The sequence below is a fragment of the Pantherophis guttatus genome, chromosome 4, assembly GCF_059756535.1.
Source record: "Pantherophis guttatus breed Tessera chromosome 4, ASM5975653v1, whole genome shotgun sequence".
NCBI lineage: Eukaryota > Metazoa > Chordata > Lepidosauria > Squamata > Colubridae > Pantherophis > Pantherophis guttatus.
In genome coordinates, this window is record NC_142066.1 from 16067959 (window position 1) to 16086115 (window position 18157).

Consider the following 18157-nt stretch of genomic DNA (forward strand, 5'->3'; position numbering starts at 1 on the left):
TTCTGGAATTTTATCGTAATGTGTTTTTTTTAATCTCCTGCCAAGTTTGGAACAGTGCTTCTCTGATAATATGTCGTTGGAAATATCCATGTTGTTTGTCTTTTCCCTCCCAAAGAAATATGTGCCATCCTCTTTGTAAATCAAAACCTTCTAATGTCAGTATTCTTTTATTTTTGAGTTCTATCCAGTCCTTAATCCAAATCAGTGATGCTGCTTTATAGTACATTTCCCAATCCGGTAGTGCTAATCCTCCTCTCCCTCTTGTATCTTGTAAGTGCTTTATTTTGATCCTTGCTTTCTTCCCCTGCCAGATGTAATTTGCAATCATTTTGTTAAAATCTTTGAAGAAATGCTTCCCCGGTTTTATCAGAATTACTTGAAACAGATATAAGATTCTGGGTAGTACATTCATTTTAATCGAGGCAATCTTTCCAAGGAATGATAACTGTAACTTACTCCAAATTTCTAAATCCTTTTTTATCTGTCTTGTCAGTTTATTATAGTTATCTTCTCTAATTGATGATCCTTTGTTAGTAAGCCAAATTCTTAAATATTTTATCTTTTTTGACATTTGTATTCCCAATTTATCTTCTAATTCCTTCTCTTGTTGGTTTGTAAGTTTTTTCGTTAATGCCTTTATTTTTTGTTTGTTAATTTTAAGTCCAACTACCTTTCCATATTCTTCTATTGTTGCTAATAATTTGGTTCCTATTAATATTGGCTGTTCTATAATAAAAACCATGTCGTCAGAGAAGGCTTGGAGCTTATACTCCTCTTTTTTGACTTTCAATTCTTTTATTTCTTTGTCTCTTCTAATTTCATTTAGTAATGTTTCTAGAGATAATATGAACAATAGGGGGGGTAGGGGGCATCCTGTCTCACTCCTTTTGATATTGTAAAGTGTTCTGTCATGCCTCCATTAATCATTATTTTTGTGGTTTGGGAGGAGTAAATCTTCTTAATCATATTTAAAAATTTGTCGCCAAATTTCATGTTTTCCAATCGTAATATGAGGAATTTCCAATTTAGGTTATCAAAGGCCTTCTGTGCGTCCAAAAAAAAATAATGCCAATTGTTTATCTGAATTTTTTTCATAGTATTCCAAAACATCAATTATTAATCTCATATTGTTTTTTATTTGCCTTTTTGGAAGGAAGCCATTCTGATCTGGGTGAATGTACTCATTAATTACTCATTTTAGTCTCTCTGTGATAATCAGTGTAAATAATTTGTAATCTACGTTTTAATAATGATATTGGCCTGTAGTTTTTGATTTGTGTTTGATCTGTTTCTTCTTTTGGAATAAGTGTGATGATAGCTTCAGTCTTCTTTTGTATTTATCTTGAAGAATATATTCATTTCTTTTTCAATCATCTGTGAATAATCTTTATCTTTTAATATTTCCTTGTTCATCATCCATCTTCTCTTTCTTTGATATCCTTTCATCCTATCATCTAGACCATGTCTATTCTAGACCACGATTGATGTGGGCTAGAATAGAATCTATACTGTTCTTTTTTCTTTATTTACCTCCCTCCATGCGTCTTGCAGATGTAGTTGCTGTGTCATCTCTTTGAAGGTAACTGGAAGTGTCTTTTTCTTAGTTTTATTTTTCTTATTACTCTGGTAATCTTTTTCCATGTCTGTAATTGCATTGAAATCACCTATAATACAAATATTCTCATATTCCAAATCTTTTACTCTATCATGTATTTTTAAAAAAAAACTCATTTTGGTTTCTGTTTGGTGCATAGATCGAAATCAGTAATATTGTTTTTAACACTATTTGTATCTCAATCATCAAGACCCTTCCAGCCTTCGTCTGTGTATATTTGTTTTGTTTTCAGGTGTTTTTTAATATAAACTGTGATTCCTCTCTTTCTTTGTTCTGCTAATGACTATTTGACCTTTAATGTACCTCTCAAAATTGATGCCTTAAGGGATTTATCTCATTGTGCTATTCCCATGTTGGACAAAAACAAAAGGCAAGATTGCTTAAACAGTTCTCTTTATGAGATGCTCCCTTTTATTCAGATGAGGCCTCATGACGATAATGTAGCATTTGGGGAAAAAGACACAAGCCAGAAGCCCAGTGCTGGAGGCCAGGAGGGAGAAGATCTCCACGGCTACCATGTATTTGCCTTTGGTGCTCACATAAGCTGGGACAAAGGACAACCAGACACTACAAAAAACCAGCATGCTGAATGTGATAGATTTGGTTTCCTGGAAAGTGTCTGGTAACTTCCTAGCAAGGAAAGCTGCAATAAAACTGACTATAGCCAGGAAACCCATAAAAGATAGAACACTATAAAACATGATATCTGACCCTTCATTGCATTCCACAACAATTTCAGAAATGAAGGAGTGCTTATCCATATCTGGGAAAGGGGGTGAGGTTGCTAACCACACAGTACAAAGAAGAAATTGAATAAAGGAGCAGGAGAGAACAATGGAAAGGGCTAGGCTTTTCCCAACCCATGTCCTCATCCTTGATCCTGGTTTGGTGGCCATGAACGCAAACACCACGGTGACAGTTTTGGCCAACATACAAGAAACAGCCACAGTGAAGATGATCCCAAAAGAAGTCTGTCGAAGGAGACAAGTCATCTTCATGGGTTGACCAATGAAAAGTAGAGAGCAAAGAAAGGAGAGGAGGAGGGAGAGGAGGAGGGTATAGGAGAGGCTGCGGTTGTTGGCTTTGATGATTGGAGTGTTGTGATACTTCCTGAAGATTCCCAGCACCAATATTGTGACAAAAGAAAGCACAAGAGCCAAGGTCACTAAACTGATCCCCAAAGGTTCTTCATAACTTAAGTAACTTATATCCTTTGGCACGCATAAGTCCTGCTTGTTGTTTGGATATTGATCTTCTGGGCACTGGAAACATTCATCTCGATCTGATAAATGAAATATAGAAAGTTAAAAAAGGATATATTTTTGAACCCACCCTGCTTAGTCTTTCAGATTAAAAAGATAAATAAGTGTGTCGCGAATTAGTCTCATGGTATGATTTGTTAGTGTAGATTTTGTTAATAAGTAATAAACTGTCCATTTTTATTTCCTTTTTTTCACTTCACCCATCAGTAGAGAGGAAACAGCTTATGTGTAAAAGAAACTACATAAATCTGGAATCTCTTACCTATCTGATTTGTGATCTTTCCCTCTGGACATCGAGTGCAGTTATAGCAACAAAACGATTGCCCTTCGAGCTTGGTCTTGCGGTAACCTGGCTTGCACTTCTCATTACAAAGTGAAACAGGACATTCCTTTCCAGAAAAGAAAAAAGAAAAAAAAAGGTTCAACAGAGAAAATAGGCTTTTTCAAATACTGTAGATCTCAAAATATCTTCCATTGGCAGGTTGAACCATTGATTCAAGGAGAATCTACCATCTTTTTAGAATACTGCAGTATAAAATAGGATTATAGGATTTCTTTTTTTTTCTTCTTCTATTCAATTGTGTCCAGTTCACAAAGACTATTTGGACAAGTCCCTGCAGTTTTCTAGGCAAGATTTCAAGAATTGGTTTGCCTTTGATTCCTTTCTAAGGTTGAGAACAGGTAACCGGTCAAAGCTCAACCAACTGGCTTTTTGTCTAAGATGGAACTGGAACTCATGGTTGCCATGTTTCCAACCTGATATCTTAACCACTACACTAGACTAGTTCATTTCCTTTATATCTTCAGCGTGGTCACGTAGGAACATATTGAGTCTTAGGAAATTAATTTACTGTATTGTTGCATTTATTGGTCTGTATACAATTTTTTTTAATCCAACAGAGTTTGCTAATGGAATTGTCCAGAGATTGGTACCCTACAATGAATTAAATTTTGAGGGTCAAATTCTCAGTTATTTGCAATGGGGCCACAAATTGCTGTTAATAGTTTTATTCCTTATCTAGGAAATGCATTAACATTCATTGGATGAATGGATTATAATGGTGCTAGAGTATGAATTTGCGCCATAATTCTCAAGTCTTTCCATTACTAGAAACTAAGAAAGAAGCAGATGATCAACCATTCCTGTCTTTCTGAAGGACTCATTGTTTTCCACATAATTTCACCGAGCACAAGCTTCACAATTTACATGTCTGAATATCTGTGCCATTCAGATTAAAGTTTGAGCTGTGTAACACTTTTGGGACAGTGGGGAAAAAGTGGGGAAAGAAGTGCAACAGGAGTTAAAATAACATGAACTCTACCTGATTAAACCAGCTGGGCCAAACCACATCATGTTCATCAATAGTCAAACATTTGTCAGTGGTTGCTGATGGGTCTATCTTTCCAACTGTCTTTCTGAGAAAGGTCTGGTTTGAGAAAGTGATCCAATTTATGATGTCAAATCCTGCCAGCAGTTCACCATTCTGGTCAAAAGAAATTTTTTCTCCAGCACTGTTATTAAAATATATACTTTGTAGAAATCGGTGGAGCTAAACAGTAGTGATAAAAGTGAAAACATGTGTGTGTGTGTGTGTGTGTGTGTGTGTGTGTGTGTGTGTGTGTACAGTTAATATTTCGGGTTTCTTCCCGTGTAATTGTGAACATATCCCTAAAAGGGTAGAAGCAACGTTTCGACAGAATCTCATCTGCCATCATCAGGCTTATGTGAGGGGTCTTTTGCAGTAACTGCCATTACTATTTCAAATCTGGTGCTGGTAGTCTGGGATGGCTCCACCTTTTCATTCTGATTGGTTGGGAGTCCCAGTCGGTGTTTATTGGCTTGGCTTCGGGTGTATGGTTGGTTTTTCTCCACCAGGTGGCAGGGCTTCATCTTTGTGGCTGGCTGGAATGTGATTTGGCTGGAACTTGTGGCAATACAGGCCTTTTGATGAACCCTTGATCTATATTTTATATTTTGTGTTAAGATTCGTCTATCTATGAGAGCAGGTTTCCAAATAGTAGGCAGACAGGAAGTGTCATCATGTTTATTCATGCAATATGGTCTTTTCTCTATTTCAATAGCCTCTCTGATTATTCTGCCAAATATTATTCTGCCAATTATTCTGCCAAACGTTGCTTCTACCCTTTTAGGGATATGTTCACAATTACACAGGAAGAAACCGGAAATATTAACTGTACACACATATATACCCGTGAAAACTTACATACATACATACATACATACATACATACATACATACATATATATATATATATATATATATATATATATATATATATATATATATATTTGTAGGACAATCAGTAGTTAAAGTTCTCTTTCAAAGCATGTTTATAATAACTCAGCAAATAAATTATTCACTAATTTAATAATATGACTTGGTAAATATTTACACTTACAGAAACGAAACAATATTTTTTTTCTTATGCAAAGAATAATTCCATCTATTGAAAAAAATCAATTTTATAAAGATGACATAATGCATCATTAAGGAAGTCTAACTATCAAAAATAGAAAACTTATAAGAGACAATACAATAATAAATAATCTACTGAATATCTGGGTCAAACACAGAAAAAAAAAGCTTATGTTTATCTTTTCTACTTCTTGCCTTGTTATTGAATGTCTATTTTTAAGAAGACTTTTATCATAATAACAAGACATCCCAAGGATATCTCTTCCCCTTACCTTTCACTCTGTGTCCTACTATTTGCTTTTGTACTTTTGGGTTTTATACTATAAACTAATAAAAATGAGAGAAAAAAAGACATCTCATGGAAAGATAATAAATTGGAAGATTTTATTGTTAATAAGAGAAACATGAGAGGTCTTGGGCTTCCTACTTAATAATAATCTAGTGTACTTACTTGGTTTCAATGTTTTAAAATAGGGAAAATAGCACAAAAAGAACAGGAGAAACAAGGAAATATTGAAAGACTTTGAATTCTGAATTTTAAAACCTTGTGACACACAATTTTGTTTATTTGATCCTTCTAATTTAAACATTGTTACACTAATATTAATCAGAATCTGAGAAGGTCAAATGCCATATAATAAAATGTATATTGAATTTGATTACGTAGAAGAGATGCAACAATTGGAATTTCAAGAGAAGAACTTTTATTCTGAATGTTGTCACTCTTCCTTCCTCCCTCCCTCTCTCTCTCCCTCTCTCCACATTCTCTCTTTCTCTTTCTTTCTTTCTCTTCATGTTTGCATGCATGTTTGTATGTACATATGCACCTTTGATTCCTAGTGACTACCTGGAGAAGTCCCTGGAGTTAAATGTTATATAGAGGGAAAATTGATATAAGATGTTCCATAACTGGTAGAACAGTCTTGATGGTTAAAATAGACAAATTATTTTCTAAAAAAACCATTGGGAATATAATGAGAAACAAACACACAAACAGACACACAGAGAGAGAGAGAGTTTAGACAAGTAATTCATACAGGCAGAAACAAATGTTGAAAGTTAAATTCCCATTGTAAATTGTAATAGTTTTGTAAATTTTTATCAAACCATATATTCCTTCAAAGTATACCTAACTTGCTTTATTACAGCAATTTACAGCACCGGAACCCAGACTAGAGCAGCTGGCTAGAGCCCATCTTTGCAGCAGCCAGCTGCAGTTCCAGGTTCTGTCACGTTCATGTGCACCGGCCAGCTGGTCTTTGCATGAAGACCAGCTGGCTGGCACACAAGCGCGGACCGGAACCCAGAAGATAGCTGGCTGCCGTGCGCATGTATGCAGCAACATCTATCTGGTGCACATGGGTGCAATGGAACCTGGAAGAACAGCTTCCTGTTCACGCGTGCCCACAGAGAGGGCTCTGCATGCCACCTCTGGCACATGTGCCATAGGTTTGCTACTATGGACCTAGTGGAATGTCCAAATTATTCTCCTTACCTTCCATGACTGTTGACTCAGGAAATTCTCTCTCATTATTCTTCTTTGTCGGCCTTGGAAAGAAGAATACATGGCATGCAAAGCATGTGCAATTGCATAGACAGCATTGTAGATACTGTAGCTGTGGGCAGTCATGCTGGTTTCGAACACAGATACAGGGAGAATCTCTAGTTTCTCCTCCCCAGTGCAGATATTGTCATCCTCTTCGTCTATGATGGAAACTTGGGGCAAACAGTTAAACATCTGTTGCCAAAACTGAATTAGTAATCCATCTTCCTCATCTAAAATCGGGCTCCTCATCTGAACAAATTTCTGGAAAGCCGACACTTGTTTTGAGTGTACTGCAAGCGTTATAGAGCCATGAATGAAATTAAGATCCCAATATCTTTGGAAAGGAAGGGATGAGAAGTCTACCTCCGCTGTCATAAACCAAACCTTGGGGTTACATGGCATATCGTTATATTCTGAAAATCTGAGCAAAGCCCTTAAATTTAGCATACTCTGAAATCCCCCCAGAAACATCGCTATTTTAGCTGTACTCTTCGAAACAACACTTAAAATATTGTATGATGTACGCAGTGTCTTCTCATCCTCATTGAGAAATTCACTTGAGATTTTTTCTATGAATGCAAAACAAATCCCACTTCTGGAAAACATGGGAATAACATTCCTCAGCAAGTTCTCAGCTATGTTGCCAATATTAAGGTACAACATCCCAATCCAGGTCCAGCCAAAATGCAAAAAGAGCTGGAGAAGTCCATGATATTGATGATTGGCCTTTGGGAGCATCCAGTAAAAGAAATGACTTTGCGTAATGCTACTGGTCTCTGGGACAGAACTATATGCAAACTAAAACAAACAAGGTGATGAAAAATACCAGTCACACAGTAAATGATGGTCTTTGGTGTATTTTAATATAACTGTATTAAATACCACTTATTAATATGCTATATAATATTAACTGAAATGAATTTAATTAATGTTTCAATTTAATCAGTTAATTTAATTTTTTAATAAGTTGATCATGTAGAGTCCAGCAGCATTGAACCCTTGATTATCAGTGTCAAGAGTGAAACTTTGGCAGCTATGTATCTTGTCATTTCTATTTGCCATTAGAGAAAGGTGGGGAAGGGGAAGTGTTGATTATAAATGAGTTAACTAGAGGAATGACACTTCTACAGTTCCACTGAAGCTTGTGAGATTCTAGAAACTTTTCAAGGACATCTTAACAGGTGTGCAGTTGAGGCAGATGGTTCCCATAACAAAGGGAAATGGTTTACTTGGTCTACGTGGAAGTCTGGGGGTTTGGCAGGGAAAATCATTGTTTAATACTATTAACTGGGACCTGAGGATCTCAGAGTTAGTTTTACCTCGACATTGCTTAGCCATGTATTTAATATAAAGTAAGCTTTTCAGAAATGAAATGGTCCAGGAATTTTAGTTGGATACTGAAGCTGGATTTCACAATCAGAGCCCAGATTCGGTGGGTGGGACACATCATCAGAATGGATGACCAACACATGCCTTGCCAGTTGCTCTAGAGTGTACAGAAGTTTGGGAAGACTTCAAGATTGTCCACGTAAGTGCTACAAAGATGTCACAAAAGAATGCTATACCAATGTGATGTACACAATACCATGACTTCTTTGACAGCTATACTTGTTATATTTGGATGCTCTTTCCAAAGTTCAGCTGAGATTATCGAAGCTACATTTGTTTTTTAAACTTTCTCCAAAAGAAACCACAATGAAATTTATCATTGTGTAAATTTATCAATTTACCACAATGAAATATTAGAACACTAAAATATCGTTAACCCACCCCAATCTCCAATATATGTTAAGCAAAGGACTTACCTGCACAAACTTGTAAGCTGTCATAATGGTAGCCATATCAAGAAATTCAATAGAACTTGGTCCTCCTATGACAGCAATCAGATTCTTCTGATTGTGACACTTATAATTAGGGATGAATCTGTTTGGTGTAGAGAGGAGTTCCATAGCAGCAATACAAGTATATCTTGGAAGAAAATAGTTATTGTAAATGTTGAAGCCTAGTGTGATATTGGTTAAGATCTGGGGATTTTTATTAATCTCCTTTACAGCAAAAACCACAGCCATGATGTGTTGGTAGCTCTGTGACAATAATCTACAATGAAATTTTAAAAAATAGTTAAGTATTCTCTGTATAATTAGTTCTGAAATAAAGTTTTATTCTTTTCTATGTTCAAGCAGGAGAAGAATGATGTAAAATTCATAACAGAGTCTCCCAGGGCTGTGTGCTCTCTCCACTTCTCCACCAATGACTGAATCTCAAAAGATCCCTCTCTCAAAATACTGAAGTTTGCAAATGATACAGCAGTGATTGGTCTCATTCAAGACATTGATGAATCTGCATAAAGAAGGGAGGTTGAACAACTAGCCTTGTGATACAGACCCCTCACATCCTGGACATAAATTGTTTCAACTTCTACCCTCAAAATAACCCTATAGGGCACTGCACACTAGAACAACTAGACCCAAGGACAGTTTTTTCCTGAATGCCATCATTCTGCTTAGCAATTAATTCCCACCACACTGTCAAATAATTTCCTAAGACTATATTATTACTATTATTCTTCTCTTCCTTACTAGTATCTATCTCTTCCCACTTATTACTATAACCATGTTGCTTGTATCTTTCAATTATATTGTTTTTATTTGTTTCCTAGTAGGATTTGATAGCTTATTACTAACCTTGACTATCACTAAGTATTGTATCTTTTTATTCTTGATGAATATATTTTATTCTCCATATGTACACTGAGGGCATATACACCTAAAACACATTCCTTGTGTGTCCAATCACACTTGGCCAATAAAGAATTCTATTCTATTCTATAAAGAACTAACATTAATATGATTTATACTGTAAGATGTACTAACACCATCAGTCTAAACTGAACAGAGAGGGGTACATTTTTGAAGAAAAATAAACAGATGCTATAGTACATAATTTAAAAAATACTTGATTGTTCACACATGACCAAAATCATACACTGTAGAATGTCTTGCGCAGAAAATAAAAAGAAAGAATAAGAATAGCAAGTTTTAAAATATTTAGTTACTCACATGTGTTCTACCAAATCATCCTTTCTGGGATGATACCTGAATGACATCCTTTCAGACATAACGAAGGTCTGAGAAATTACACCACCAACAATGAAGTCCCCAGCTTGATCATATTTATGAGAAATTGATGCAGGCTCAGTGCTCATGCATTTTGCTACTTGGCCAACACTCTTAGGGAGAAAGAATAATATGAGGAAACCAAGAATTACAGCTACATAGAAAATCATTTGTGAAAAAAAAGACTTCCACGGATCCCACATTATTGTTACCGCCCCCTTGATCTGCAAAACAAAGGGATGGATTGAAAGCCAGGTAAATGCAGTTTAAAGCCTCAGTGCCAAGCTTTGGTTATTATACTATCTCTATAGTCTGCCTATTTCTGAAGGCCAGAGGAGATGCTTAAAGTCTCTGTCAGTAGTAATAATGGCCCTGGGAATTACCAGTTTGCTGAAAAAGTTCATAATTATAGAGAAGATAATGAATGACTCAAGAGTTACAGAGCCAGTTCTGTTTTGTTCTCTTTTTTTTGCAAAACTAATTTCTTTTACAGCAAAAACTCTAGTGTTCCCGAGAGATTATTCTTAGTCATACACAATTCCCTTCATGTTGCCACAATAACAATAACAAAGATGATGTAGAGAAATGCATGTTTTGATGAGATTGATATGTCAAGTAAAATTTTCTTTATTGTTTTTCTATTCTGTATATTTATTCTGTTTTATGAATAAGAATAAATACAAAGGGGAAAAAAATCCAACCATACACAACCCAGGAAAGCATATATCCAATACCAAGAACAAAAACAAAAAAGAAAATAATAATAATAACCCAAATGTCTAACATTGAGCATAAAAAATCCCACCCAGCTGGATGCTGAAATTAAATAAAAGCACCTTATGAATTCTCCTCCCCTAACATAATGGGTCTACAAATAGTTGTAAAAATTATCTTCCTTATTTAACAAGAAAACTATATTATATAAACTAACATTCCAGATGAAGGGATCTCTATCTGATAATCATATTGGGCCAACATTTCTCTCTCCCCCTCCCTCCCTCCATCTCTTTCTCATATATGTATGTATATATGGTGAACAGGTTAGCTAAAACATTACACTAATCTTCAAATCTTTCTGTTAACCATCTGTTATTTAACTTGTATTTAACTATTTAACTTGTAGAAGTCCATAAATGACTTCCAGTCTCTCATAAAACTATATAATCCAGTGTCTCTTACATTTCCAACACTAGTTAGAAGTCCCTCTATATACATTTTTGCTAATCTATCTTGAGTCAAATATCAAGGATACATCATTTTATAAAAATGTTCTTTCAAACTATAATTCAAAGTAAATTTTTACCAATTAGTCCATACATTCTCCCATTTATTTAGCATTATGATATCAGGTAGAATTTAAATGCTGGATGTCATTGTATTTCCACCAGTGAAGATTTTTTTTTTTTTGACAACATACTTTAATTCACTCTTTTTGTTAATTGCTCCCTTTTATTAAGATCTGGTCTAATTATAATGACGTAACATTTTGAGAAAAAGATAAAAGCCAGGAGTCTAGCACTAGAAGCCAAGATGGCAAAGATCTCCACAGCTGTTGTGTATTTTCCTTTGGTACTTATGTAGGCAGGCACAAAGGACGACCAGACACTGCAAAACACCAGCATACTGAAAGTAATTGACTTGGTTTCCTGGAATGTGTCTGGTCACTTCCTAGCTAAGAAAGCTGCAATAAAACTGATTATAGCCAGGAAACCCATAAAACCTAAAACAGAATAAAACATTGCAACAGATCCTTCATTACATTCTATAATTATTTCACTACTTATGGACCACATATCTACATCTGGGAAGGGTGGAGAAGTTCCAAGCCATACAGTACAAAATGATGGTTTTGGCCAACATGCAAGAAACAGCCACTGAGAAGATGATTCCAAAAGCAGTCTGTCGAAGGAAACATGTTATCTTCACGGGTCGACCAATGAAAAGCCGAGAACAAAGGAAGGAGAGGAGGAGGGAAATGAGAAGGGTGTAGAAAAGGCTGCGGTTGTTGGCTTTGATGATGGGAGTGTTGTTGTACTTCAAGAAGATTCCTAGCACCAGCGTCGTGATAAAAGAAAGCACAAGAGCTGATGTAGCTAAGCTGGCCCCCAATAATTCTTTGAAGGATAGGTAAGTTACATGCTTTGACAAACATAAATCCTGGTCATTATTTGGATACTGATCTTCTGGGCACTGGAAGCAATCATCCATATCTGGAAAACCAAATGCTTATATTTAAGTCAAAATATTACAGAAAGCTTGGAATTCTTTTTGTAGTTGACAGTACCATTATTAATGTAAACCATTATGATTGAACTTCAATGAAACTAGTTGTTTTTGGCCTAGGTTTCCTACTAAAGTTCACATTGATGTCAAATATTGCTAGGAAAGCCTTTCATTTTGTATTGCATACCAGTATATTTCTGCTAAATAGATTACAGCTCTATACCTCCCTCCCTCCCTCCCTCCTTCCCTCCCTTCCTTCCTGGTATTGATCTTAATAATTTCTCTGGACAATATTAGCATTTTCCTAATTATACTGAAATATGTGATCTCTATGTTTGTGCGTGCATATATCTTTTGGAATTGACACTTATTGTTCAGTTAGTTCTTCCATGGAAATGAAACTTCCAAGAATCATTGGGATATTCCAGTTGAATCTGTCTGAATTGTAGAAAATGTAGAACCTGCAAATTGTATAGAGGCATCTCATTCTGGAGACGATTAATAGACTAAGTTGAGACCCCACCTTCTTCCTTTGTGCATATGACTCCCTTCCTTCCATTTTTCTCAATTTCAAAGCAATGTTATTGTGTATTGTTTTAACGTTTAATATTGTTTCTATTGATTATAAGCTATCTAGATCACTTTGAGGTGATATGCTTGGCATGTAAGTTAAATAAATGAATAAATAAATAAATAAAATTTGCATTTCTTAATGGAAGGTTTGGTGGGTTGTTGTTTTTTTTTAGTCCAATACATTCAGTGATGGGATTCAAATAATTTAACAACCGGTTCTCTTCCCTAATGATCAGTTGGGTGGGCGTGGCCATGGTGGCCATGGACATGGGGTGTGACAGACAGCACTTGGCCTCCTGCACCCCCTGGGAACAAAAATGGTCTGCAGGGTCCTTGGCACCCCATTTTGGGCCTAGTAGGCCTCCCTGAAGCCTCCTGGGAGTGAAAATGGGACACCGGGGGGGGGGCATGCCACACATTCCCCCACCCCGTTTTGGGCCTAGTAGGCCTCCCTGAAGCCTCCTGGGAGTGAAAATGGGACACTGGGGGGGGCGTGCCACACACTCCAACGCCCCGTTTTGGGCCTAGTAGGCCTCCCTGAAGCCTCCTGGGAGTGAAAATGGGACACTGGGGGGGGCGTGCCACACACTCCAACACCCCGTTTTGGGCCTAGTAGGCCTCCCTGCACTTACCTGGGAGTCAAAATGGGGCATGTAGGAACTCCTGGAAGGGGCAGGGCCAGCAGCAATTTAACTACCAGTTCGCCTCAACTGGCACAAACTGGCTGAATCCCACCATTGAATACATTTGTGCGTAAAAATGTTTAGGTCAGAATAAGATTAACAGTAAGAGGAGGAGGAAACTTTTTCCAGGTACCTTTTATCAGTTCAACAGTGAATGTACAATACTTAACTGCATGATCACAGAAATAGCAATAGCACTTAGATTTAAATATCACTTAGATAGTCAGTAATCCCCGTACCAAGAACTCCATCTTTCAAGGTTTGTATCAGTTTCTTGCTTCTCCTCATCTGTTAAATCTTTACAATCACAGAGAGAGAAGGGGCAATTTAGACCAATTCAAGATCTACTCAGACTAGAAATAGAAGTAAAAGCATCTTTGTAAGGTTACTGTCTGACGTCTGCTACTGCACATGTAATAAAAGGAAAATTCCAGCTATGCATAATCAACTTCACTGTTGAACTCTTTTTCTAAGTACTAGAATTGCTTTTAGGACTAGTTGTAAATTGATTTTTCCCTACTCCTATTTTTATAATCCAATTTCTTGTTGAATTGAGAAAATATAAGAAAATCTCAGCCAGCGTCCAGTGTCCCTGTATCAAACATTTCCCTCCCTCCTCCTTCTTTCTTTCTTTCTTTCTTTCTTTCTTTCTTTCTTTCTTTCTTTCTTTCTTTCTTTCTTTCTCTTTCTTTCTTTCTTTCTTTCTTTCTTTCTTTCTTTCTTTCTTTCTTTCTTTCTTTCCTTGCTACTCTTTGTGGGAAGTATAATGAGCAACAAACAAACAAACAAACAAACACACACACACACACACACAGAGAGAGTTGATGAAACTTGTGCATGTTCATGAGATACTAAAAGTAAGCTTAGAAGTCTAAGATGACTCCTTTCCTGAGCACTCTGAATTGGATAAATTTATTACAAACTTCCAGAATATATGGAGACTCTTTTTAACATGCTATAACTAATTCAACCTGTATTACAGATATTGAGATACTCATTGATCTCTGCATAGCTTTACAAATTTCATGTATTTAGTACTGCTTCTATTGGTCTGTAACAGACACTAAAAAGAGACCTTGACTATGTGTCTGAATGGTCAATTAATTGGCAACTGCAAATCTCAACCAACAAATGCTCTGTCTTACACATTTACACTTACACATTTACACTTAGACTCAGACCCGCGATCCCCTTCCCAATTCCAAACACAGGGTGTGCAGAGACAAAAAAAAAGTCTACCGTGTTTCAGGCTGCGGATCTGGCCAGGAGGAAAGAGAAGAGTCTGCTGAGAAGGAGGACGGGGACACGCGGCTCTGCAATGTGCAGAAAAACACTTTCAGGTGGCAGTGGTACAATCACCCTCCCCGAATCCAAAGAACTTCCCAGTTCCCCGCTGCACATTGCAGGGGAACTGGCCGCCACCTGAAGCACGACTCTTGAGATTTGCATTGGGGAATCCAGGCAGCGATGGCTGGAAAGGAGGAACATTTCCCTTTAGGGGCTCCCATTCAGCTCGGCTTGGCTCCTGGGCACAGAGAGGGCTTAGGCAGCAGCGGCGGCGGCTCCTCACATTGCTGGGGAGTGAAGTCAGTGCGGCCAGAGGGGTGACCAGCCACAAATTGTGGCATCCGCCTTGTTCCCCGAAGCTGCAGGGCAGATTCCCCTCCCCCCCACCATCCCAAAGAGGGAGGGTTGTTCCTCAGACTGTGCTCTGACCCAGATCCCTGCTGCCTGGAACTGGCTGAAAATGGCCGAAGGGTGGGGGCAGGTGGGTGCGCAGGGCTACATTCAGCGTATAAGACGCACCCAGAATTTCACCCCCTTTTTGGGGGTAAAAAGGTGCGTCTTATACACTGAAAAATACGGTATGATCATTATGTTTACAGAATCTCTTCATTCTTGCTCAGCCTCCCCTATTACAACTGAAATAAAAGCTGTAGGATATAAAAGAGAAATGTGACACCAGCATGTTTATCATGGCATGGACCCTCCTTAAAAAACTGTAACTATTGTGTTTCCCCAAAAATAAGACCCTGTCTTATATTTTTTGAACCCCAAAATAAGCACTTGGCCTTATTTTTGAGGGGGTCTCATTATTTTGGGGCACATGGAGCAAGACGGGGCTCATCTTGCCATCTTACCTGATTTTCAGCTCTGTCTCCCTAACCCTAACCAGAGGAAATGGCTGGGATCAGCTGCACATGCATTTAAATATTTTCGGAGAGGGCTTATTTTCAGAGAGGGCTTATTTTAACACATATGCTCAAAAGCCCGATTGGTTTATTATCCAGGGAGCTCTTATTTTCAGGGAAAAAGGGTACATATGTATTCAAGGTTTCAACTCTTGCTATTGTTGGTTGCTAGAAACTTAAAATTTTAACCTAATGATATTTGTAAATCTTGATTTCAATGGCAATGCAAAGTATTTGTTTGAATATTGATCAGGCCAACATTCTAACATTTCTCAGCAGAAAGTTTATTTCTGAGGTGTGAAATGTAGTTTTCTGTCAAGTGCAGACAACAAACCTAAATAAGAAGAAGTTACAGAAACTGGATTGTGGGGGGCAATAAGCTGACTTTGTATAAAAAAAGAACACCGCTTGAGGGGGGGGTGAAAGCCCTAATAAGCAGGTAAATACAAAAGTATGAAGGCTATTGCTTAACGCCTTGTAAGCTGCCCTGAGTCTCCGGAGAAGGGCGGCTTATAAATCGAACCAATAAATAAATAAGTAAATAAATAAGTAAGTAAATAAATAAATAAATAAATAAATAAATAAATAAATAAATAAATAAATAAATAAATAACAGGCACAGGATGTCAATTCCACCTAAAAGTTGGTCTGTTGAAGTTACTGAAGTAGTGCCCGCTAATAAACTACACAAAGACGGAGTTGCTTCTGCCAAATCAGAACACATAATAATGGAAACTCACTGCAGCGTTTATTATAAATACATATGTTCTTGAGGGGGCCACACCAAAAGGATAGTGAGACACACTCTTGCAAACAAAAGATGAATTGATATTTATACATTTCAGAAAAGGAGGGGAAATGATGCAAACAAGCATATGCAAAAGTGGTACATGATTAAAGATTACATTTTAATAAGTAATGGTCCTTGGATTAGTTCCCAACCTTCTGATACCTACTTTTTGTCAAGAGACTAATATTCTTTGTGAGGAGAAATAGATCAAAATGAAGGGACACTTTTTGGGTGCCAAATGCCAGGAAGAAGACTGGCATCTTGAGAACAGACTCAACGTTCCCATGAGTATGTTCTACTAAGATATTCAACAGGCTGCACCTTCAAGGCTATGAAACTTTCCTGTCAGACTCCAAAAACTAAGAAAGCATGTAATTTTTTCCAAGCAAATTTTTAAAATATTTTTTTAATTTTTTATTATTAAAAAGTACAAACAAACATACAAACAACAACAAAACATACAAAACAAATAAGCATAAAACAAATCTTTACATCTTCTTTATAAGAAGAAAATGCGAAGAGATGATGTACCAGAAATATAGATACAAGAGATATACTAGAAAAAGATAGAAAAAAAGGTATAAATATAAATACAGATTATGGTACATCATCTCTTCGCATTTTCTTAATCTACATTTAATTTACTATTTTCCTTAATTGGTACTTAATTTCTTAACTATAATTTTTATCTTCTCATTTATATCCATATCCTTTTTCCCTTTCTTCTTCTCCAACCAGTTATACCATTTCTGCCATACTAAATAATAGTCGGTTTCCTCCTTTTCCTGTATTTCCTTTTAAGTTTGCCCATTTCTGCACATTTCATAATTTTACTAATTATTTTATCTTCTGTTGGTATATCCTCATTCTTCCAATTCTGGGCAAAAACTATTCGTGCTGCCGTTAGTATATGTTTAATTATTTTATTTCTTTTTCGTATTGCCCTGTAATAATTCCTAATAAAAAGGTTTCTGGCCTCATTTCTATTTTTTGGTGTATGATTTCCTCTATTTGTATTCTAATTGCCTGCCAAAATTGTTTTGCTTTCTGACAGGACCACCACATGTGGTAGTAGGTTCCTTTTTGGAGTTTGCATGTCCAACATATTGGGGAGGTGTTCGGAAACATTCTTGCCAGTTGGGCAGGCGGGAGGTGTCATCTATAGAACATTTTGTACATATTCTCTTTGTAGGATACAGACATTGTTAGTTTATAATTTACATTCCATAATTTTTCCAATTCAATGTTATATCCGAAATTCTTCACCCAAATTATCATATTTTCTTTAACCACTTCTTCTAATTTATATCTTAATAGATAATTATAAGTTTTTGTTATCAATTTATCATCTGTCCCTTGTAAAATTTTATCTAATTCATATGGCCCTTTTTGGAATCCAAATTGTACCAAATCTGTCTTATACCTAGATTTTATTTGTAAATATGGCCACCAATCAATGTCTGTACCCAGTTCTTTCAGTTCTTGTCTTGATCTTAATTCCCCTTGATTGTTTAACAGATCTTTATAGGTTTTCATTTTGTCAATATCCATAGCATTGGGGTAGATCTGGGCCTCCATAGTCGATAGCAATTCTGGAATTTTATCGTAATGTGTTTTTTTTATCTCCTGCCAAGTTTGGAACAGTGCTTCTCTGATAATATGTCATTGGAAATATCCATGTTGTTTGTTTTTTTGCTCCCACAGAAATGTGTGCCATCC

The 18157-nt window shown here is 36.6% G+C and overlaps 1 protein-coding gene across 1 annotated transcript; it reads right to left on the minus strand.

The window, feature by feature from the left end:
• Nucleotides 1-1995: 1995 nt before the first annotated feature.
• LOC148113772 (vomeronasal type-2 receptor 26-like) lies at nucleotides 1996-18016 on the minus strand. The gene is made up of 7 exons (XM_087893371.1): nucleotides 17846-18016; nucleotides 9921-10090; nucleotides 8667-8958; nucleotides 6811-7659; nucleotides 4200-4427; nucleotides 3140-3266; nucleotides 1996-2897 (listed from the first exon to the last, which is right to left on the minus strand). Exons 1-7 carry the CDS (start codon nucleotides 18014-18016, stop codon nucleotides 1996-1998), a joined length of 2739 nt encoding a protein of 912 aa, XP_087749497.1.
• Between the last annotated feature and the right edge of the window lie 141 nt (nucleotides 18017-18157).

Bases quoted from the DNA above. Each gene is read 5' to 3' on its own strand.
- LOC148113772 (XM_087893371.1), bottom strand. From the start codon at position 18,016: ATGGAGGCCCAGATCTACCCCAATGCTATGGATATTGACAAAATGAAA. The intron at 8,959-9,920 runs GTGAGTAACTAA...ATTTCATTGTAG, and splicing joins GATGATTTGGTAGAACACAT to ATTATTGTCACAGAGCTACC. The intron at 2,898-3,139 runs GTAAGAGATTCC...TTCATTTATCAG, and splicing joins AAAGATCACAAATCAGATAG to ATCGAGATGAATGTTTCCAG.